At 37.8% G+C, this 25,651-nt stretch overlaps 2 protein-coding genes across 2 annotated transcripts in view; one reads left to right on the top strand and one right to left on the bottom strand.

Annotated features, from left to right (window-relative positions):
• Positions 1-3,728: 3,728 nt before the first annotated feature.
• IL2 (interleukin 2) lies at positions 3,729-8,671 on the top strand. The gene is made up of 4 exons (XM_020882164.2): positions 3,729-3,926; positions 4,019-4,081; positions 6,958-7,125; positions 8,327-8,671. Exons 1-4 carry the CDS (start codon positions 3,780-3,782, stop codon positions 8,435-8,437), a joined length of 489 nt encoding a protein of 162 aa, XP_020737823.1. The 5' UTR covers positions 3,729-3,779; the 3' UTR covers positions 8,438-8,671.
• ADAD1 (adenosine deaminase domain containing 1) overlaps positions 7,978-25,651 on the bottom strand; it is an 81,293-nt gene continuing 63,619 nt past the window's right edge. Inside the window, exon 11 of the mRNA XM_020882163.2 lies at positions 7,978-8,066. Coding sequence (XP_020737822.1) covers positions 8,043-8,066 — 24 coding nt within the window. The 3' untranslated portion in view covers positions 7,978-8,042. The remainder of the gene's footprint in view (positions 8,067-25,651) is intronic.

A 25,651-nucleotide genomic window follows, 5' to 3' on the forward strand; every position in this document is an offset into this window, starting at 1 on the left:
AAACAGAGTTCCTAGCAAAAATCTCTCTAGGTGGTATGGAGCTTATCCAACAGTATATTCTAACTTTAAAGGGAGAGAACTACATCTTGAAAAGTCAAGAGACCTTTAGAGAAGCCAACAAGACATACATTAATACAGGCATCAAGTTCCAGACCAAATTAAAGTTTTACAAAGCTGTGAAAAAGGCTCAGAAAGAAGAAATTCTTGCATGAGACAGAGTTCTTGAAAGTCATGGCTGGACAATTATGCAACTGACTGACCAACTTCTTTGGGAGACAGCTTTAGGGACTTGGGCTATTCCTGACTCTGAGACAGACTCACAAACAACACCAAGCAACTAAAATAGCTGCTTATTGATAGTAAAATTTATTTTCACAGGGGAAATAGGGGAGTGTGACACGTGGTAGTTAGCAGTCTACTACTGATTACTATTACTGCTATAGCCAGAGAAACCAGCTGATGTGTCAGACATGTTAAAAAGTAAAAGTTTGCCACAGTGTACGTTTGCTGTAGCTTTCTCCCCAAGCTTCTATAATGATGCTTGTTACACAATAATAAGGACAAGGCAGGGGCTTTTCTACAGGGTCCTATCAATTCAGCCATACACTGACCTATTCTCTAATGGAAATAGCTGGAGAAATACAAATATCAAGACTCTGAGAACATCAAAGGCCTTGCTGGAAAAGCCCCCACACAGAAAAACGTGTGGGTGTCAATCCTTCCACTCTGGAAGGGTAAAAGCCTGAGCTGATGATGCTGGAGGAGACACTCAGTCTTTAAAGAAATGAAACAAGTATAATAGTTGACACACAGATTACCAAATAGCCTTTCCCTTAGAACTAATGCTAAATTTGTGGTTTTGATTTGAAAGGTACAGAGAGAGATTATGCAGTTTTTAGTGGAAAAAAAAAAATAAGGAAAAGAGCATGATCATTTGTCTCTAATCTTTTCTAAAAGAAAAAGTTATTTGCCTCTAATCTGACTTTTTCTTTACTTCTTTTTCCTCTTTAGGAACTGTAATGCTTGTTTTTAAATTTTAGGAAGATGTTTCATATTCTTCAGAATATTGTCTAATGTGTAGCTAAAAAGTACTGAACCATTTTTCTCTGTTCTTTTTTAGTACAATTGCATTCCTTAGAACATGTAACCTGGACTTCCCTGGTGGTCCAGTGGTTAAGACTCTGCACTTCCACTAAGGGAGGCACTGGTTTATTCCATAATCAGGGAACTAAGATGCCACATGCCCTGTGGTGTGACCAAAGAAAAAAAAAAGTAAAAATTATGCTCACCCTGCCTACCCACCCTCAACTTAACCTTAAATTTACACATTTACATTTTAACTGTGTTGTCAAAATTCATTTTAAAGTCATGTTGCTTCTTCAAAATTGTTTATATCCACCTTTCTCAAGGCAGTAATCATCTCTTATCTGGGATTACACTTGTCTACCTATGACTTTTCTACTACACATGTTTCTTTGAGAAAGAATATAAATGATAAGAGTGTGGACTCTGGAGTAAGAATATTCTGATTTCAAATCCTTGTTCTGTCTTAAACTGGAAGGGCTAAATAGCTTAGAACAAATTATTTAACTTCTTTGACGTTCAACTTTCTAATCTACAGAATGGTACCATCACTTCACAGGTAAGGCTTAAACTAAATCATGTATCTGTGCATACTTTTTTCTTTCTATATACCTGACAGTATCATAGGAGTTAGAGAAATATGTTTACAGAAGAGACAAAAATAAATAATGTAGTAAAAATGGGGAAGTTCTAAGAAATGGCTTAAAAACTATTTCCTCAATTTTTCCCAGTTTAAATTAGAAGTATATATCTATACCATCATTCAGGCAGTTAGTGCATTGTACTGAGCGCAAATGAACATAATCCCAAGTATCCTACCTGATCTAATGACTAAAAAATATTGATCTGGTATTATTTTATAACTATTATTGTTACACTCAGTGTCACAGGTGCTTTAGAGGCTAAATCTAAATTTATTAAAGAGTGAAAACATAAAAACTGGAAACTTATGGATTGGTTTATACATGGCACTCTTTGAACGCTTTCATGTTTAGTCATGTCTGACTCTTTGTGACCCATGGAGTGTACCCCGCCAGGCTCCTCAGTCCATGGAATTTTTCAGGCAAGAATGCTGGAGTGGGTTGACATTTCCTGCTCCTGGGGGTCTTCCTGACCCATGTATTGAACCTGCATCTTCTGCACTGAAGATGGATTCTTCACCGCTGAACCATCAGAGAAGCCGTTATACACGGCACATATAAAGTCTGCTATAAAACTAGCATCAATACCCTTGAATGTAAACTCAGTGAGTGTTTGCTAATCACAAGTTTTTTTGTAGTACTTTATTTTTTCATAAAGGTGCTCCAAGAATTGTAATGAATACCCCCTCTTAGTAACTTTTATTGCTAGAGTTCTGGCGTCTGTATTGTAAGTTACGTTGGAGTAACTGAGCCCAAATACCCCTACTCTGAGAATTGCTCTCAATCCACAAGACACACACACATACACGCATACACATTCCATGGCTCATCATGGCCTTCTGGACTGCTTATTACCCTGCCTTTCTCACTCCCAGCCACAATAATTAGGCCAGTACTGGTACACCTCAAGCTAGCCATATTATCTTTCTCCTAAAGAATAAATAAATGGTATCCATAAATTCCAGTTAGTAAGCTTCCTATAAACAAGCCTGGGGATTCCTATTGTTATGCTCATTTTCTTTCTTATATTTAAAGAAATACAAGTAATCTGTTCAACAGATAGAAAGAAATGAAATGGGTATGAAGAGGGAGAAAGACTAATACAGCTCAGATGGCCCCTGAGAGACTGAGAGGAAGAAAAAGCATCCTTGATTCTGGCAACATTCCAACTCTCATTATATTCCCTTAATGCCCATAAAAAATAATAAAGGAGCAAAAACAAATTTGTAAAGAAAAATGACTAATCCCCTCCTCCCACACACACACCTAGCAGCAGTAATACTCTTGTATGCAAATCCTTTTCTGAGTATTTGTTTGTTAAACACCACACTATTAAAAAAAAAGTACAACAGACATTAAGAGATGTAAACAGATACAAGAAACACATTAAAATTAAAATAGCATAAAACAGTGCCCCAAACTCAGTGAGTATTTTATGTATTCTAATTTTAATACCTCTCTAGCTGATTGTGTAAGAAGTAATCTATCACGTTGTATGCATTAGCTCAGTCATCGTGGAGATAAAAAGGTAAAGCCATTCTGGAACAGGAAACCAATATTCTTCCTGTTTAATCAACAAATCTAAAAATTTATTCTTTTCAACTATTTACTCTTGTTCCTGTCCACCACAACATGGTGCTCCACATGTTCCACACAGTTTTATGACAAAGAGAAATTTTTCATGAGCCATTTTTGTATCCCCACCCCCTTAAAGAAAGAGGGAGGAAAAACTGTTTCATACAGAAGGCGTTAGTTGTATGAATTAGAACTGCCACCTAAGTGTGGGCTAATGTAACCAAGAGGGATTTCACCTACATCCATTCAGTCAGTTTATGGGGGTTTAAAGAAATTCCAAAGAGTCATCAGAAGAGGAAAAATAAAGGTAATGCTTTTTGCCACACAGGTAGAATCTTTGAAAGTATGTGTAATATGTAAAACATTTTGACACCCCCATCATATTTTTCCAGAATTAAAAGTATAAATTGCTTCTCTTGTTCTAGAGCTTCCTATCTGCCTCTCTAATCACTACTCACAGTAACCTCAACTCCTGCCACAATGTACAAGCTACAACTCTTGTCTTGCATTGCACTAACACTTGCACTCGTTGCAAACGGTGCACCGACTTCAAGCTCTACGGGGAACACAATGAAAGAAGTGAAGTCATTGCTGCTGGATTTACAGTTGCTTTTGGAGAAAGTTGAAGTAAGTTTATTCTCTTTCTTACTCAAATTATTACATTTAATTTTTCTACCTGGAGTCTGTTTTTGAAATAACAATCTGTTATGCTTTCTCAGAATCCCGAGAACCTCAAGCTCTCCAAGATGCATACATTTAACTTTTTCATGCCCAAGGTTAACGTAAGTACAACTTTCTATGTTCAATTTAATTTTAATAAAACTGAAAGTAATGTGAAAATTTACACACTAACTGGATTAATAGCACCTCATCTGAGGAGAAGAAATAGTAACTTCAGTATCTTTTTAAAATGAATCTCAAGTTTGATAATGTGCTTCTGAAAAATGGCTTTGCAGTTTTTAAAAAATATATACTTATGTATATTTTGGGGTAAAGGAAATGGGAAAAAGGGAATAACATTCTCACTTTATTGCTGGGATAATTTTTAAAAAGATTGTGCTGACTTACTGTTTTATTTAAAAATATAAAACTCTGGAGATACTTGAGCATATCACTTTACCATTCAAATTAGCTAAACTGATTTCAGAGGGCCCATCTGAAAAAATCCTTTATTGTTTTAGGAAGGATTCTTAAGGATCTTCCTTCAAGAGGCAGTATAGCACTAATCCATAGCACAGATCCTAGGGCAGATTATTTAACCTGAAATCTCAGCTCTGCCATGTCCAAGCTTTTGTAACCTTGAGCAAGTTACCTATTCTCTTTGTGACACAGTCTCTTATGTGAATGATAATTGTATATACTTCATACAGTTTTGTGAGAATTAATGAATAAATGTAAAGTACTCAGAATAGTGCCTGGCATAGGGGAAATGCCATATAAGAACTATTAGAAGTAATAATAAGGACAAAATTCTTCCTGGAGAGTATAGAGTAAAAATTGCAACTTACACATCTTTTATGTCAATAAACCTAGAGACTCCTGATGCTATCTGACTTATATTCCAAGACTAAAGTTTCCATTTGGTTGTCTGGGGATTCAGACTGTTAGATAAGCATCATCCACGCTCCTAGAGATATATTAGGTGTGTCAAGTTTCCTAGTTGTTATGCCAGTCAAAAGGTAATGGGCAAAACTCTAATCCTAGAAAGAGCTTGTCCTCAGGTGAATAGCCCATAAGAGAATGGTGTTTTAACGGTCATGGATGCATTTCCATTGATCACCCTCTTACAACTTTGAGGAAATTAGATATCAAACTACCCTTTGAGACTTCCCTGATGGCTCAGAAGGTAAAGAATCTGCCTGCAATGCAGGAGATCTAGGTTTAATCCCTGGGTCAGGAAGATCCCTAGGGTCTCAATTAGAGTTAGGGTTAGGGCTAGGCATGGCAACCCACTCCAGTTATTCTTGCCTGGAGAATCCCATGGACACTGGGGCCTGACGGGCTAAGGTCCATGGGGTCTCAGAGAGACATGACTGAGTGTCTCTAACATGACTAACACTTTCACTTTCTTCACACTTTTTTCAAACTACCCTTTTAAAAGATGAAAAGGAAATAACTTAGAGATGCTCCTCCAACTTAATCAGAGTCACATAACTCTTATTTCCAGTAACATAAAGACACTAGACTTTTTTGAGGGAAAGAGCTCCAAGTTCATGTCAAAAACTTAAGCCTTAAACTTGTTAATTTATAGTAGCCAAGTTGAAAGGGCATTAGATGAAAATGTCATAAGATGTATGTGGTGTATTCCTACCTCTCTCTCTAAAAGTGAGATAACAAAAGATTATGTGCAGGGTGGTAGAACTCTTTGAAATTTAACAGTTTTTATTTTTATTTATTTATTTTTTCCATTTATTTTTATTAGTTGGAGGCTAATTACTTTACATCATTACAGTAGTTTTTGTCATACATAATTTAACAGTTTTTAAATGACAACACAAAATCTACTTGAAACTAAAAGTAATGTGATAAACTCCATTCATTTGTCCATTTTACAGCTATTCAATGTTTGCAAAAGAATTTAGAGAGGTACAAAAACATTTAATTCAAAGGCTGTTATGATAATGCTATAAAGAAAAAGAACTGACATCTAATTCTGACTCCACCTAGTCAGTATTCTTGCCTGGATAATCCCACGGCAGAGGAGCCTGGTGGGCTATGGTCCATAGGGTCGCAAAGAGTCAGACGTAACTGAGCATACACCCACATACACACCACCAGGTCATGTGGCCTTGGGGAAGACACTTAAAATTCTGAGATTTAGTTTCCTTATTTGTAACATGGTGATAACACTGTGTATTACATATATCAAAAGGTGGCTGTGAGACATAAATGGACTTATTCAGGACAAAACACTTTGAAATTATAATATACCATAGAAATAAGAAATATTATCATTAGATATGAGTATGTACATGTGTGTGCTTGTGTGTGTACATGTCTAAATCAGGGAGCCTATCTAAAAATCCTTCAAATACTGTAAGCTTTTATTTGATTGAGATGTTATGTTTAACAATGCATCTTACTATACTTATTACAGAAAAGTAAAAAATTAAGATGAAGTTTTATGGGCCTTGCTATATCAAGCTATTACTAAGTAGTTACAATTAACTAATCTATAAAATGTTGTGATTGTGACAGATTGCATTCAAGAGCTCCCTCTGTCCCTAACATTCTATGATTCATAACTCTTATGTTATTAAATATTAGAATCATAGAATGTGAACCTACACTTCCACATTATGACTACTCTTGGATCTAATAATTTCTATGCAGACTGGAAAAGAATTCAACCTATATTGGTAATTTGCATTTGGGTGCAGAAATGTTGCCTTTTTTGCAAAGCCAAATTAAGCTGAAATTAACGCCTCATTATTTGTTAACTAACAGTTAATGCTAACTATGTGCAGCTAAACTCCAATTTTTCAGTCTTATAATGTAAATTATATTGATCCATCTTTATAGTAATGCTGAGAAACAGAGAGAATTGGTACAAACTATATACTGTCTCTATTAGCAAAATAAATTTTGATATTAATTTCTGATTCTGACCTTTAGTCAGGGCAAATTGATCTGATAATTACTTTTACTACTACCCCAGGCTACAGAATTGAAACATCTTAACTGTCTACTAGAAGAACTCAAACTTCTAGAGGAAGTGCTAAATTTATCTCCAAGCAAAAACCTGAACCCCAAAGAGATCAAGGATTCAATGGATGAGATCAAGGATTTAATGGACAATATCAAGAGAATAGTTTTGGAACTACAGGTAAAATATTACTGTACTTGTTCTGGAAATAAAATAAATGGAAGGGCATTTTAACATTGTATAACATTTGGTATTTGTGAAGTACTCATGCATTTAAAGTCCATTATGAATATAAGTCATTTTTATATTAGATGACACATTGTGGATCTGGGAAGTGTAAGCTAGAGGGCTTCCATCCACCATCCACTCAGGGACAAGCCCCTACCAATGCACTCTGTCACCCCTCACATTAACACAAAACTGGGATTGGCAGAAGACACTGAATTGAATTTCAAAGAAAGGAGACAGGTGTCATTATATACAGTAAGCCCTCTACATATGAACCTTTAAGTTGTGGACTTTCAAAGATGTGAATTTGCATTCACATGTCCAATCACAAAAGTTAGTACACGTGTCTGGCATACATTGTCACTTGCCTGCATCCTGCATCAACCATACAAGTGACTGTGCTTTGTGTACTTTATTGTACAGTGCTGGATAGAGTACAGTAGTAGTGGGTATCTTGTTTCAAGCCCAAGATGTCTAGAAGCAAGTGTAAAAGCAGCAGGATATAGCTGACTGTGTTAAGTTGGGTACCTAGGCTAACTCTGTAGGACTTACAAACAAAATTCAACTTACAAACCCGCTCTTGGAACAGAACTCATTTGAATGTAGGGGACCTACTGTATTTTTTAATGTTTTCAGATCATCTTCCAGAATAGCTAATTCTGATTACCCAAATTACTTTTTAAATGGGGTTTTCCTATCATTTGGTAGAAGAACTAAGAGATTTGTCTAAAAAAATGGCAACCAGTAAAATGGCCAATGGACTAGATAATTAACTTTTTATTTAGAGGTAATACTCACTTTCAGGACCTTAAGAATTTTAAACGCATAGAAGCATGAAATACACAAGGAACTTGGGTGATGTGAGAGATTCATGGCTCTCTTTCCTCATCCATCTGTCAAAGTACAAAATTCATTAATTAATAGACATCCTAAATAAAAAGCACAAGTTAAATTACAGCTTGTATGTCACTATCTGGATATCATAACATACACTAATTTAGGCACATAATTTTGGTCATTTGAAGAAAATGTGAATGTTAATATGTTTAATATACTTGAAAATAAAGGCCATAACTCTATAAGACTTGAACTGAAAATAATTATATATAAGGTAAACTACTTTGAACTAAAACAAAATTGTTTTCTTTTATAGGGATCTGAAACAAGTTTCAAATGTGAATATGATGCGACAACAGTAAAGGCTGTAGAATTTCTGAACAAATGGATTATCTTTTGTCAAAGGATCTACTCAACAATGACTTGATAACTAAGTGCCTCTCATTTTAAACGTACCAGGCTTTCTATTTATTTAAATATTTAAAATTTATATTTATTTTTTGATATATGTTTTTCTACCTTTTGTAACTATTAGTCTTAAGATGATAAATATGGATCTTTTAAGATTCTTTATGTAAGCCCTACGGGCTCTAAAAAATTCAGTTAAATTATTTATCCTAAAGTATTTATTTTTATATTGAATTTTTAAATATAATGTCTATGCAGGTCATTGACTAAAATTATTTAATAAAGTTGATGAATAAAAACAAACTCAGATATTTGTCATTCTGGGAACAGCACAGAATAAGGAAGGTCCTTTAATATGGCCACAGGTATATACTATAAAAATTTCCCCAAGCAATTTTGGAAGAGATATTCATGTGGGAGCCCATTCACTAAAGAATGGGAATTATTGAGATATTCTGGGGAGTTATTAGATAATGACCCTGAAGGATCCTGTAATTCTGAAACTCCAATGTGAGTCATCAGTCAGAATGGGGACTTAGCCTGATGAAATATTAGCTTGAGTCCTTCTCCGGAGGGCTCAAAGGGATCACAAAGCCTCCTAGCACATCTCCATAGCACTACTGCAGGGAACACAGTTGACTTGACAGTCTCTAGCTACTTCCATTTGCATTTAAATTTGGGCACTTGTCTCATGCATCGGGCCTGGTGCACTGGGAAGACCCAGAGGGATGGGGTGGAGAGGGAGGTGGGAGGGGGGACCGGGATGGGGAATACATGTAAATCCATGGCTAATTCATTTCAATGTATGACAAAGACCACTGCAATGTTGTAAAGTAATTAGCCTCCAACTAATAAAAATAAATGGAAAAAGAAAAAAGAAATAAATAAATTACATGGGCAACAGAATATCTTAACTGTCTCATCCCAGGGATCTATCAATTTTACTGCTCTCTGTCCTCATTAGTCTGGAGAGCACTTGATCATCTTACTATTTCAAAGAATACCATGCTGGTCAATGACATTGGGGCTGTTATGTTAACTGGATTTGCTGACAAGTAACAGGTAGGAGTAGTGCACGAATAAGGCAAAGTGGGGTAGAAGAAGGGCAACAAGTTCAGGGATGTGTCACAAAAATGAGGTTTCTAAGGGTCCAGTAGTGTTTTGACCATTAAGAGTTTCCTTTAAAGGGGAGGACAAGATTCTGTGTCTTGAAAGGCCAACTGCAAAGAAGTACAAAGCTTGGTGGGCCTCTGGAATTTGAAAGTGTGCTCCATACACTATACTGACCCATTTTTGAAGGGTAACTCTATAAGGCTGTCAGTTTTCAGTAAAGCCCCTTGTAAGAAAGGGCTATATTGCAGGTCCAGGCCTCAATTCAAGTTCCTCAACCACATGAGATATATGACCCACAAGACCCAGTGGTATTCAAAGAGTTTATGATAGAGGCGTTGTTAAAAGCCTCTAGAAAGTCCCTGAAAGATAATGACCACACAGTTCTATAGTTTTTAGAAAGACCACACCCTACTCCGCAGATAATTCCCCATTTAAAAGCAAAATCCTGGTAGAGACGAATGTCTGACCATAGGACACTAAATGATTCTGCAACCTGAACTGCCCATCATGAACTAGCTATTAACTGATGGACTAAAACATAACACTGGGCAACACGGCAGCATTTCACTATAAAATGCAAGTGAACAGGCCTAAAGAGATCCAAGAGGGACAAGTCAACTTCATAAACAGGCAGTTTAGATCCTCACAGTACCTGGTTTAACCCCTCTCCCTTAGCCCACTCCTGTGGCTTCTTGGGGGAGTTCCTTATTACAAGAGAGAAAAGAGCATGGTTCACAAACACATCTGTAATGGATGCTGGTGTCAGCCAGAATGGATGATCCCAGAAGAATAACCCTATTCAAACTTGGTTGCCTATTCAATGTTTAAGGAGAAATGGACAGAGGTTTGGATCTAGACTAGACTGACTTGTGGAAAGTGATGAATGAGATTGCCAGATGACTGGGGATATGAAGAAAAAATGTAAAATTAGTGACAAGAAGTTCTGGAGAAGAGGTATTGTAATGGCTCTCTTTGAATGGGCAGAGGATCTGAAGATATTAATGAAGGCTTTCATTATTCAGGTGGACAAGATGACCCTTTCTGAGGATGCCAGCTAGTCTCTTTCCTTGGCCAATCCAGTGCTTATTCAATAGGTCCACAAACAAAATTCTATGGTAACAAGTATGGAAATAAAAAAGAGTTCAACAACATGGTCGTTCACTTATACAAATGCTAACCTGGCTACTGCCACTGTGAGTACTCAAGTTCTCCAAAGCACAAGTCAATGCTGAGTTTTCAGTATAGCACCATTCCCTAAAAGAACCAGTTGGGATTGATTATACTGGACCTTTCCTACTGTGGCATCAACAGTATTTTGTCCTCAAAAGGGTAGATTGATGTTTCAAACACATATTTTCTTTCTTTCTTGGCCTCAAGTGTTCTGCAGCACCACACTGTTAGTAGATTTACAAAATGTCTTATCCATCACAACACTGCCTCCAACCAAAGTATATAGTATGGCAAAAGAAGTGTGGCAATAGGATCAAGGCCATGGATTTCACTGCTCTCTCTACAGGCTCTATTATTCAGAAGCAGCTGGCTTAGTTAGACAGAGAAATGCCCTGTTAAAGATTCAGTTAGGGCATCTACTTGGAAATAATATTGTGAGGGTCAAATGAAGAATGCTCTATTAGTGTTAAATCAGTAGCCAATATATTGTACAGTCTCCCCCAGAGCCAGAGAACACAGGTCTAGGAATAAAAAAGTACAAGTAAAAGCAGTCCATCTCATTATTATACTAAATAACTCACGTGAAAAAAATTTTCTTTACCTCCCATTAATGAAAGCTTAGTCGATTTTATGGTCCTACTGCTTAAAGGGGCAGGAGTATTAACTTTTATCAGAAAACTGATTAAATGGGAGCTGAGACTACCTTTTGGGCATTTAGGGGCTTTTCATGCAGTTGAACCAACAGGTACATATTGTACTAGCAGAGTAACTGATTTTGATGACAAGAGGAAATCAATTTCTTGCTATACAACAAAGGCAGCTGCTACGTAACAGGTAACACTATCTGGAACCCTGGAAGCTCAGTGGGGCAGCACTTAACTTTCTCTTCCCAATTGTATTGATCAGTGGAAAATTGTATCAATCCCCAAAATGCAAGAATACAAAAGACTTGGATTTCACAGAATAGAGAATTTGGAGTTTACCACCAGGTAAAGAATTCTAGGACACTGACAGCGGAAAAGGACGTGTGCTCATCTTCTCCTGTGAGAACTCCAAAATTGTGACTTGCTGCTGAACAACCATCAACAGGAGAATGTTGGACCCCACCAAAAAAAGATACCCCATGTCCAAAGGCAAAGGAGAAGCCCCAACAAGATGGTAGGAGAGGCAAAATTGTGTTTAGAATCAAAACCCCATACCCGCCAGAGATGCTCGGAGGGTTCAAACAAAACCTTGTGCACACCAGGATTCAGAGATCCCACAAAGACTGAGCCAGACCTGCCTTTGAGTGTTTGAGTGTCTCCTGTGGTGGCATGGGTCAGCCACCCAGTGGCCTGCTGTGGGGACAGGGGCTCTCTGGCTGCAGCAGACCTGGAAAGAACGCCATGTGGCCTAAGTCGTCTGGGAGGAGGTTGCCATTAACCCCACCATAGAGCCATTGAGCAGATGACCTACAGGCTGGAGAACAATTATACCAAAGAAGTTCTCACACTGTTAAGAAAGTCTTAGGAGCCACAACAGATTTCCCAACCTGGGGATCCAGCAAAGGGACTGAAAAACCCCAGGCAATTTGACTGTAGAGGCCAGTGGGATTTGATTATAGAACTTCCACACAACTGGGGAAACAGACTCTTGGAGGGCAAAAACAAAACCTTGTGCACACCAAGGCCCAGGAGAAAGGAGCAGTGATCTCAAAAGAGGCTGAGCCAGACTTGCCTGTGAGTGTTCAAGAATCTGCAGCAGAGGCATGGATCAGTAGTGGCCTGCCATGGGGTCAGAGGCACTGAATACAACAGTGCTGGCATAAATCTTTTTGAAGGTGATCCCACAGTTTGGCCTCACCCCATCAAGAGATGGGCCCCATCCCATCAACAAAAAATGGGATTAAAGATTTACTGAGCATGGTCCTGCCCATTAGCACAAGACCCAGATTCCTCCCATCAGGGAGGTCCACAAACCTCTTAGCCTTATCTATCAGAGGGCAGAAAGAATGAAAACCACAATCAGAGAAAACTAACCAAACTGATCACATGGATCACAGCCTTGTCTGACTTAAAGAAACTATGAGCCATGCTGTGTAGGGCCACCCAAAATGGACAGGTCATGGTGGAGAGTTCTGACAAAAACGTGGTCCACTGGAGAAGGGAATGGCAAACCACTTCAGTGGTTGCCTTGAGAACCCCATGAACAGTATGGAAAGGCAAAAAGATATGACACTGAAAGATGAACTCCCCAGGTCAGTAGGTACTCAATATGTTACTGGAGAAGACTGAAGAAATAGCTCCAGAAAGAATGAAGATACAGAGCCAAAGCAAAAACAACACGCAGCTGTGGAAGTGACTGGTGATGGAGGTAAAGTCTGATGCTGTAAAGAACAATACTTCATCGGAATCTGCACTATTAGGTCCATAAATCACGATAAATTGGAAGTGGTCAAACAGGAGATGGCAAGAGTGAACATCAACATTTTAGGACTCAATGAACTAAAATGGACCAGAATGGGCAAATTTAATTCAGATGACCATTATATATACACTGTGGGCAAGAATCCCTTAGAAGGAATGCAGTAGCTCTCATAGTCAATGCAAGAGTCTGAAATGCAGTATTTGGGTGCAATCTCAAAAATGACAGAATGATTTCTGTTTGTTTGAAAGGCAAACCATTCAGTATTGCAGTAATCCAAATCTATGCCCCAACCACTGATGCCAAACAAGCTGAAGTTGAATGATTTTATGATGACCTACAAGACCTTCCTGAAAGAACAGCTATGACCAACCTAGACATATTAAAAAGCAGAGACATTACTTTGCCGACAAAGATCCGTCTAGTCCAAGCTGTGGCTTTTCCAGTAGTCATGTACAGCTTGAGAGTTGGACTATAAAGAAAGCTGAGTGCCGAATGATTGATCCTTTTGAACTATGGTGTTGGAAAGACTCCTGAGAGTCACTTGGACTGCAAGGAGATCAAACCAGTTCATCCTAAAAGAAATCAGTCCTGAAGATTCATTGGAAGGACTGATGTTGAAGCTAAAACTCCAATACTTTGGCCACTGGATGTGAAGAAATGACTCACTAGAAAAGACCCTGATGCTGGGAATGATTGACAGCAGGAGGAGGAGGAGACAACAGAGGATGAGCTAGTTGGACGGCACCCCGGACTTGATGGACATGAGTTTGAGTAGGCTCTGGGAGTTGGTGATGGACAGGGAAGCCTGGTGTGCTGCAGTCCATGGGGTCACAAAGAGTGGGACATGACTGAGCAACTAAAGTGAACAAGACCTTAAAGAACTAATACCAAAAAAGATGTCCTTTTCATCAAAAGTGACTGGAATACAAAAGTAGGAAGTCAAGGGATAACTGAAGTATCAGGCAAGTTTGGCCTTGGAGTACAAAATGAAGCAGGGCAAAGGCTAACAAGAGTTTTACCAAGAGAACACACTGGTCATAGCAAACACTCTTCCAACAACACAAGAAATGACTCTACACATGGATATCACCAGATGGTCAATACTGAAATCAAACTGATTATATTCTTTGCAGCCAAAAATTTAAAAGCTCTACACAGTCAGCAAAAACAAGACTGGGAGCTAACTGTGGCTCAGATCTTGACTCCTTATTGCAAATTCAGACTTACACCGAAGGAAGTAGGGAAAACCACTAAAACATTCAGGTAGGATCTAAATCATCCCTTATAGTGGAAATGACAAACAGATTCAAGGGATTAGATCTGATAGACAGAGTGCCTGAGGAACTATGGATGGAGGTTCATGACACTGTAACAAGAGGTGGTGATCAAAATGATCCTGAAGAAAAATAAAAGGAAAAAGGAAAAATGATTGGCTAAGGAGGTCTTACAAATAGCTGAGAAAAGAAAAGATGCAAAAGGCAAAGGAGAAAGGAAAGATATACCCATTAGAATACAGAGTTCCAAAGAATACCAAGGAGAGATAAGAAAGCCTTCCTCAGTGATCAAAGGAAAGAAACAGAGGAAAATGACAGAATGAGAAAGACTAGAGATCTCTTCAAGAAAATCAGAGATACCAAGGGAGTATTTCATGCAAAGATGGGCACAATAAAGGACAGAAACAGTATGGACCTGCAGAAGCAGAAGATACTAAGAAGAGGTGGCAAGAATACACAGAAGAATTATACAAAAATGATCTTAATGACCCAGATAATCATGACGGTGAGATCACTCATCTGAAGCCAGACATTCTGGAGTGTGGTCAAGTGGATCTTGGGAAGCATCACTATGAACAAGCTAGTGGAGGTGATGGAAATCCAGATGAGCTATTTCAAATCCTAAAAGATGGTGCTCTGAAAGTCCTGCATTCAATATGCAAGCAAATTTGGAAAACTCAGCAGTGGCCACAGGACTGGAAAAGGTTAGTTTTCATTTCAATCCCAAAGAAAGGCAATGCTAAAGAATGTTCAAACTACTGCACAACTGCACTCATCTCACAGGCTAGGAAACTAATGCTCAAAATTATCCAGGGTAGGCTTCAACAGTTTGGGAACTGAAAACTTCCATATGTTCAAGCTGGATTTAGAAAAGGCAGAGGAACCAGACATCAAATTGCCAACATTTGCTGTATCATGTAAAAAGCAACAGAATTTCAGAAAAATATCTACTTTTGCTTTACTGACTATGCCAAAGTCCTGACTTGTGTGGATCACAACAAACTGTGGAAAATTCTTAAAGAGATGGGAATACCAGACCACCTTACCTGCCTCCTGAGAAATCTGTATGCAGGTCAAGAAGCAACTGTTAGAACTAGACATGAAACAATGGACTGGTTTCTAATTGGGAAAGGAGTACATCAAGGCTGTATATTGTCACCTGCTTATTTAACTTATATGCAGAGTACATCATGCGAAATGCTGAAATGGATGAAGCACAAGCGGCAATCAAGATTGCTGGGAAAAATATCAATAACCCGATATGCAGATGATACCACCCTTATGGAAAAAAGCAGAGAGAAACTAAAGAGCCTTTTTATGAAAGTGAAAGAGGAGAGTGAAAAAGTTGGCCTAATACTCAACACTCAAAAAATGAAGATCATGGCATCTGGTCCCATCACTTCATGGCAAATATACGGGGAAACGATGTAAAGAGTCATAGACTTTATATTCTTGGGATCCAAAATCACTGCAGATGGTGACTGCAGCCATGAATTTAAAAGACACCTGCTCCTTGGAAGAAAAGTCATGACCAACCTAGACAGCATATTAAAAAGCTTTGCCCACAAAGGTCCATCTAGTCAAAGCTGTGCTTTCTCCAGTAGTCATGTATGGATGTGAAAGTTGGACTATAAAGAAAGCTGAGTGCCGAATAATTGATCCTTTTGAACTGTGGTGTTGGAGAAGACTCTTGAGAGTTCCTTGGACATCAAGGAGACCAAACCAGTCAATCCTAAAGGAAATCAGTCCTGAATACTCATTGGAAGGACTGATGCTGAAGCTGAAGCTCCAGTACCTTAGATACCAGATGTGAAGAACTGACTCCTTAGAAAAGATTCTGATGCTGGCAAAGATTGATGGCAGGAGGAAAAGGGGACAACAGAGGATGAGAAGGTTGGATGGCATCACCGACTTGATGGATATGAATCTGAGCAAGCTCTGGCAGCTGGTGATGGACAGGGAATCCTGTCACGCTGCACTCCATGAGGTTGCAAAGAGTTGGCATGAATGAGTGACTGAACTGAACTGAAAGAATTCTACCTAGCCAAAAGAATGGTAGAAAATAATAGGCAACATGCAAAGAATATTGGAAGAATGCAGCCATGATTAACAAATCCCATGACCATGAACTTTCAACTTTCATGACTACCAACTTTGTTGGCTATTCAGCAGAGAACCAGGTAGTTATATTTATTTTACCTGTTATCCCTTTTGTCTCCCACCATGTGAAATGCGACTTCACATAGTCTCTATTTATGTGTAAAACACTGGTTGCATGCCTAGTATTTTAAGTTTCAGGAAAATAACGTTGAATGGACATTTGCCCACAATGATACCAAAACTGATGGAATTTCAAATGTCTCTTTTGTCTGGGATACAGATTTTTCTCCAAAATGAAAACAGAAAGTAAATGTTAAGGAACAAAGGGTGTCCTGTGTCAGATACTTCCATTTTCCCCATGACAACTCAACATCCTTCTCTATTCTGCTAAGTTGACTTATGCAAACCATGTCAATGTACTCTCCTATATTGTTTTTTTCTAGTTTAATTTGTTCAAGCCTCTGGTAAGAGATGGAAGAAGGATCACATCAGGATGGCCTCAAGATGGCTGACCAAAGGTCATACTCCTTTCAAAATAGCCTGTTCTTTTTGACTGTGTCAATCAAGTTTCTAGGACTCTCCTCCTCCCTTCAAGCCTAAGCGTGGCACCAGTTTCACCGCGTGAAGAGAGCAACAAATGTAGGCAGGGTCTTACAAGTTATATTCCTCACAAGAAAGAATGTAGATAACACACACCCTAGCTTTTCTGCCTATGGTATTTTCCAAATTATGGTACAAGGAATTAGAACTCAAGTGGCACACCTATAAGGAAATAAAGGTAGGAGCTCTGGGATTTGAGAAGTAAACAGGGGGAACTGTGAAGGACCCTTTTCATACATTTATATACAAATTCCTGCAAGGGCTGATCTACCACCTGCACATGCCAAAGTTAAGACACCTTCCAACCAAGAGAAGAAATGCCAGAAAAAAAGCAGGTATGAGGCAAAAAGAGGTTTGTGGTACTGAAGAGACACAGAGTGGAGTTTAAGTTCTGCCATGGGGGAGGGGTCTAGTAAATACATCAGGATTTAAGGTGAGAGAAAAGGGGCAAGCCTGTAGGCAAATGAGCCTTAGAATAAGAACATATGAAATATACCAGCTCTAAAAAAAGCCTAAAGCCAGGATTCAACAGAATGAAGGGTAACTGCCATCCTACTTGCCTTTCAAGAAAACACAAACTACTTTAAAGATAACATCATCAAATTCATATCAGCCCCTCTATATTTCCATCCACATGTTGCACCAAAAAATTATGAGGCATGCTAACACACATACACACACATGTTCAAAATTATGAGGCAAATAAACATCTTAAACAAAGATCTCAGATATAGTTATAAGTCACAGACTTTAAAATAACTAACATTAAAATATGTTCAAGAAAATAGAGCTCTGATTCTAAAATACAGATGAAAATGTGAGTTTCTGTAGAAAATTGGAATCTATTTTTTAAAAATCTAATGAACATTCCAGAATTGAGAAATACAGTATCTGAAATTAAGAAATCACTAGATGTGTTTAATGGCATACTAGACATAGCAGAAGACTAGAATAGTGCTCCAAAGACAGGCTAATAAAAACTATCCAAACTGAAGACCAGATGAAAAAAGAAAGTAGAAACAAAAAGAACATAAGAAACGAGTGGAATATATTAAAAAGATCTAACATACAGATGACTGAAATCATAGAAGGAAAGAGAAAGAGGAAGAAGCTATATATGAAGATATAATGGCTAATAATTTTCATAAACAATTAAAAGACACCTACCTACAGATTAATGAAACTAAGGAAAGCCCAAGCAGGATACATACAGAACAACAAAAACCTACAGAAACCCCTCAAATTGCCACCAAAGGAAATCAGAGCAAAGCATTTGAAAGCAATGACAAAAAGCAGTGGGTAAAAAGGCAATGTCTTCAGCAGAACAATAAAATCATTGGCTAATTTTTCAACATTTATGGAAGTTGGAAGACAATGGAATGGCATATATATGATGAAACAAACAAAACACAATAAATCTGGAATCCTTTTCAGAATTTGCTAAGAAATTTAGGTGAAATGGACATTTCAGACAAAATGCTGAGAAAACTAGTCAAAAGCAGACCTAAAATACAAGTGCCTCTAAAGAATAACTTCAGATTCAAGAGAAAAGTTCCAGATGGAAGCATAGACTACAAAAAAAGAAGTAAGAGTACCACATTGGGTAAACAGTTGCTAATTAAGAAGACTATATTTTGTGGCATTTTAACACACGCACAAGTAAAATATCTGACAACAAAAGAACTAAGGGCAAAAGATAAAATAAAATGTTATATTAAAAACTTGTATTATTTGGGAGGTGCTAAAAGAATGAAGTTTAGATAAGACTGCAGTAAGCCAAATTTCTATATTAAAATATATGGTAACCTCTAGAAGAATAGTATACTAAAAAGTAATAAAGGAGAAAGTATAATATTAAACACATACCTTAAAAAGATAAGAAAAAAGGAATTAAGGGAAACTATAGGAACAAAGAGTAAATGAGACAAATAGAAAACAAATAGCAAGAAAAAAAGATTTCAATAAAATTCTATCAATAATCTCATTAAATATAAAGAAACTAAAATCTTTGATTAAAGAAAAAGATTGCAATTTAAAATAAAAACCAATCCTAACAAATGTATTGGGAGTTTGGAGTTAGAGATGCAAGCTATTATATATATAGAATGAATAACAAAGTCCTACTGTGTAGCACAGGGAACTAGATTCAATATCCTGTGATAAACCATAATGGAAAAGAGTATCAAAAAAGAATGTAAAAAAAGTTGATCCTATTAAGTTTTTTTTAAAAGATATAAAAGTAATCATTTTAACAAACATCTGTTGACTCCTTGTTTAAAACAAACCAATCCCAAATATACAGTTTATTAAAAAAATACTTCAAATAAAAAGACAAAAAAAAAGGCTAACTATATAAGGATGATAAGGATATATAATGCAAACACTACTCAAAAACAAATTTAAAAATCCCCTGAAATACAGAGCTAGCTTTATTAATTTTAAGAAGGGGACATTAAACAAAATTTATAATCAGAGATAAAGAGAAGAATTTCATAATGATACAAGACTTCATTCCACAAGAAGGTACAGTAATTCTAAATCTGATTCATCAGGTAATTCCAAAGTTTCAAAACATATAGAAGACTTCTGCTTCCAGTCTTGACAGATCAATTAGTACCAGACTAAGCCTTCTTTTATAAATAACTATTAAAGTAGAGCATCAAAGAACAAGCAGCAGAAAATGTGATGCCTAAGAAACCAGACATAAAGTTGAGCCTTACACAATTATAGCAGCCTAATGGAGCTAAAGAATCAGAGAGTTTCAAGGTTACTGAAGCAAATGAAATTTGTGGCACAACATACTGGAAATATAAGATAGTGGTACAGAGAAGGCACTACAGAAGTACGTATAGAAAATTCATTCACTCATTTGTTCATTATTTTGTTGAATACTAAGCTGTGTTTATTTTAGTAGTGAGAGTCCACAAGACTAGACAAAGAGCAGCTAACAGGCAAAGAGTGTATACTGAAAAACCGTGACCTAAACAAGTACTGAAACTTCCACAGAATTAGAAGAAGCTCCATTTCCAACAAGCCAGACTAGAGAAACTTGTTGAACAACTTGGGAATTTCATAGAAGTCCTAGAAAGTACCTTAGAACTTGGACTAATCCAGCCCTAGCGTAAAGGCTAGTCTAGAAGGCTTAAAAGCAAGTCTTGAAAGGTTATTCACAAATAAATTAATTCTATTCCAAAACAAAATTAAACATTGTCTAAAATAAGCCAAAAAACACAGAAAGTCAACAATGTAGCTTCAATAATATCCAGCATAAACCAATATTGAAGGAAAACGTGATCTATAACTGAGAAAAATAGCTCAATAGAAGCATAAAAAAAATGACAGAGGTGATGTAATTAGCTATTATAAATATGTTCAAGATGTAAAAGTCAAGTTGAACACAGTGAGGGGACAAATAGGGAATCCGACAGAAACAGAAACTATAAAAATGAAAACTATTTTTTAAAAAGCTGTAAAAATGAACCAAAGTCCTAAAACAGAAATGTTAGAACTGAAAAAAAATATGAAATTTAAAAATTCACCAGATAGGCTTAACAAGAAATTAGACACTGAAGAAGTTCAATGAACTTAAACACACTATCCTAGAGAAACTATCAGAACAAAGAAAAAAAAGTAAACTCAATGATTTGTTGGATAATATCAAGTGATTTAACATATATGTAAATAGAAGTACCGGAAAAAGAGGACAGAAATATTTTTTGAAGAAATAATGGTCCAAAGCAATGGAAATTGAATCTATAATTTAAACATTCCTGTAAAGATGGTACAAAATAATGAAAATTGAGTCTGTAATTTAAAACATTCTCATAAAGAAACTCCAGGCCTAAACAGCCTTTCTGTTACACTTTCATATATTAAAAAAAATACTAGCAATATTATATAAGCAATGTGAAAGTACAGAAAAAGAAGGGACACTTCAAAAATCACTCTATTTTTGTTGTTGCTATTGTTCAGTTGGTCAGTCCTGACTCTTTGCAACCCCATGGACTGCAGCACGTCAGGCCTCCTTGTCCTTTACCATCTCCCAGAGTCTGCTCAAACTCCTGTCCATGGAGCTGGTGATGCCATCCAACCATCTCATCCTCTGTTGTCCCATTTTCTTCCTGCCTTCAATCTTTCCTAGCACTGAGGTCTTTTCTAAAATTACTTCAAAAATCACTCTATTAGGCCAGCAAATCTTGACACCAAGCTAACATTTTCAGTTCAGTTCAGTTTCAGTCTCATCCCAAGTCTTTGTGACCCCATGGACTGCAGCACACCAGGCTTCCTTGTCCATCCCCAACTCCTAAAGTTTGCTCAGATTCCTGTCCATTGAGTCGGTGATGCCATCCAACCATCTCATCCTCTGTCATCCCTTTCTCCTCCTGCCTTCAACCTTTCCCAGCATCGAGGTCTTTTCAAACGAGTCAGTTCTTTGCATCAAGAGGCCAAAGTATTAGAGTTTCAGCTTCAGCATCAGTCCTTCCAAAGAATATTCAGGACTGATTTCCTTTAGGATGGACTGGTTGGATCTCCTTGCTGTCCAAGGGACTCTCAAGAGTCTTCTCCAACACCACAGCTCAGAAGCATCAAGTCTTTGGTGTTCAGCTTTCTTTATAGTCCAACTCTCACATCCATACATGATTACTGGAACATTTTAAGAAACAGCAAACAGAAGCCAATAACTCTGCTAAACACAAATGCAAAAACCTTTAACAAAACATGAAAATCAATGTTATATATAAAAGGTAATATATGTAACTACATTGGACTTATTCCAGGAATATAAAATCGATTTGATAGTTCTTAAAAAAAAAAACGTAATTCATCACATATGGAAAAAAAAGAGAAATCCATATAGATTACATGAGTCAATGCAATTGATGCATAAAAATCAGTTAAGGAAATCAAAGTAAAAATAATAGTTCTCAGAAAACTAAGAAGATAATTTCCTTAACGGGATATCTTTGTCACAAAACTACAGACAATATGTTAATGATGAAAAATGGACCACTTTCCTCCTAAGTTTAGGACTAAGACAAGGGTGCCCATTACTACATCTACTCAATGGTATAGTGGAGGTTCTAACAAATGTAGTAAGACAAGGAAGAGAAATAAAAGAGAGGAAGAAGTAAAATTATCATTTTTTCATAGATGTGACTGTACAAATAGAATGTCCAAAAGGATCTGAAACTACAAATATTAGAATTAATTGCTGAACATAGTAAGATACTGGTAACAAGCTTAATATACAAAAATGCCAACTGTAGTTTTATATGCCAGAATCAGAGAATATCTTAAAATAGTACCATTTGCAATAGCACCAAATAATATCTGAGAATAAATGTCATAAAATATATATATGTCTTGAAAATATGAGAAATTAAGACTTAGATAAATAAAAGGATCTACCACGTTCATGAATTTAAGACTATTAGTTCTTCCTAATTTGATCTACAGAGTTAGTGCAACATGTTTGTGGTGGAGGGGATGGTATGAAACCAAAACAGTAAAGCTTAAATTTATATGGAAATACAAAGAGTGTAAAATAGCCAAGACATTCTTGAAGAACCAAAGCTGGAGGGCTCGTATTACCAAATAACAAGACAGTAAAAATCTCATAATAATTAAAGCATAGTTGACATAAAGACAGAGCAGCAGAAAAGAATAATACCAACATATTGATAAGGTTATATCAAATGTATAACTTAATTCAGTGGGGAAAGAATAGTCTTCAATAAATGCTGCTAGACTAACTGGATAGATACATATTTTTCAAATCCTTAAGTATTATGTCCAAAAAAAGGGAAAATAATAAGTATTGACAGAATGTGGAGAAACTGATACCCACAATTTGTGCACTGACAGGAAGAATTTGAAAAAAGATGGAGAAACGCATCTTCAAGATGGTGATGCAGGAACTTCCTGAATTTACCTTATTCCATAGACAGTCCTAATCTACAGCTATATACGGAAAAATTTCCTCTGGAAACAAAACTAAAAATCAGCAAAACAATTTTCCCCTTCACATTAGGTAAATGAGAGGGATGTCACATCAAAGTGGGTAGGAAAAACTAAGACATAATTTTACCACAGCTCCCATCCATTGTGAGGTGATCAACAACCAGGAGGGAACTCAAAACCCTGGAGCTTCTCACTGAGCAGAAGAGGGTTTATATCCCACACTGGATGCTGCAACTTTTAAGAAAAGCACCAGGGTTTTGAGTCCTTCAAATATCTGAAACAGTGCTTCAAACATTTGAAAACAATGGTGTTTGTACCCAAGAGACTAGAGCTGTGGCAAAACGTGGGCTTCTGTACAGATTCACCTGCTCCAGGGCCCAGTGCAGAAAGCAGTCCTTTCCAAAGTGCCTAGACTCTACATAAAGGAGATTCAAGTCCTAATTTTAAAGCACTGGTCTGAGGGGGAGGGGCCTGTTAAGATACTTTCCAGGAACAGAGGGTGGGTGTGCTCCATTTTCCTGATTCCATTCCGATTTGCTAAAGCCACAGGACACCACTCATTCTCTCTCTGCTCCGCTTCAGAATGCCAGTATCTCCTGGAGAGGAGACTCCACACACACCTGCTGCTCTTGGATTTTTATACCTGGTGACCCAATTTTCATGGCTCCCACACAGGGGATATACCCTTTGACCACCCATCTCTAGAGACTACGGGTCTGCTTTCCTGGGTCTTATGGGACTATACCAATAAAAGAAGTTCTTCGAAGTCTATCACTCACAGAGCACTGGACATGTTTCAGACTGAAATCAATCCCCAGTCTTTCTGACAGAGGCCCAATTCCTTATCCATGAGCTCTGGTCTCAGGAGAAGGCTTCTGGTTTGACACACTTACAGGGATCTACAGAGGTGCTCTCAGGGACACCAATGGATGCAATCTTCGTGCTCTCCCTCTGCCTCAATTCAACTCACTCACATCTTACAGAAGGGAGCTCATACCCTTCTCTAATGCTCTGGTTTCTGCAGCTGCCAACTTTGACTGTCTGAACGTGGGAGTGGGGTGAGACTGGAGGGAGGCTTGCATTCTCGGGTACCACAGGACTGTAACATTGGAGAGACAATTCATGGCAGCCCACTCCCAAGGCACTACACAGACAGAAGACTGAAATATACCCCCCAGACTTCCTGTGAAAGATGCCTACTTGCTAGTCCTGGACTTTTGGCCTTAGGGGCAGGCTTTGGGTTTCGCACACATATAGCAGGGGTCCCCAACACCCGCTTCTGCCACACCTGCTGCAGCCTGTTGGGAACTGGGTTGCATAGCAGGAGGTGAGTGGTGGGAGATCGAAGCTTTATCTTTTGCTCCCCATCACTCACATTACTGGGAGGACTGATGTTGAAGCTGAAACTCCAATACTTTGGCCACCTGATGCGAAGAGTTGACTCACTGGAAAAGACCCTGACGCTGGGAAAGATTGAGGGCAGGAGGAGAAGGGGATGACAGAGGATGAGATGGTTGGATGACATCACCAACTCAGTGGACATGAGTTTGGGTAAGCTCCGGGAATTGGTGATGGACAAGGAGGCCTGGCGTGCTGCAGTCCATAGGGTCGCAGAGTTGGATACGACTGAACGACTGAATTGAACTGAACTGAACTCACATTACTGCCTGAACTATCTGCTTACTGCCTGAACCATCCCTCACCCCGCCACCACCATCCACGGAAGTGTCTTCCATGAAACCAGTTCCTGGTGCCAAAAAGGATGGGGACCACTGATCTGATCAACAGGATATGAAGGTGCTCTCAGGAGACGAAGGTCAGAGAAATTCACCTTTGTACTCTCCCACGGCCCTGCTACAGTTCAACAGTATCTACCCAGAAAGGAGCTTATATACTCGTCTGGAGCCCTGATTTTTATGAATGCTGCCTAGGGGACAGATCGTCTGGCCCTGGGGGGGTCAGTGGGGCTTAGGGTCTTACAGAGCTATATATATTTGTATACTTTAACTGCTGCTGCTTGCGGGTTTGGGTTCCAATCAGCCTAGATTCTATGCCCTGAGAGCTCCCGCTTTGGGACACCCATTCTTGGTACACCCCCATTTACTGGAATGTATTAAAAAAGGATTCTTGGATGATCAAATCTAACAAACATTACATATTAATATATGTAGTGCAATCTGAACTACAACTCAAGGTAATTCAAAGATCTGAAATGCAATATCAACTTTCTAGAAGTAGTACACCTTTTCAAGCTCTACCATCATATAACAATATAAATCATAGCTTAGAAAATAATCCAGATTTAAAATACCACAAAGAAAGGGATTTCAGGCTCAGCAGAATTTTTGTCAACAGAAACACGCATGTTATTTGCAGAAACAAATACTGTTCTGGTAGTCAGGATGCTCTTTTGGTACTACTAAAACTAAAAAAAATATTTTTGACATCCATTATAACACAAGAAGTGACAGAGTAGAAAAGTGTACTTTAAATCAACTTAATTTATAGTATGGTATCAGGGTCAAAAGATTTCTAAAGCGGAAATTCTCATGCTTCCTGTTTACTTAACAATACTCTTTCTCCTTTCTCACATCAAAGAATAGTCATCT

Source organism: Odocoileus virginianus, chromosome 12, assembly GCF_023699985.2.
Source record: "Odocoileus virginianus isolate 20LAN1187 ecotype Illinois chromosome 12, Ovbor_1.2, whole genome shotgun sequence".
In the NCBI taxonomy this organism is placed as follows: Eukaryota; Metazoa; Chordata; class Mammalia; order Artiodactyla; family Cervidae; genus Odocoileus; species Odocoileus virginianus.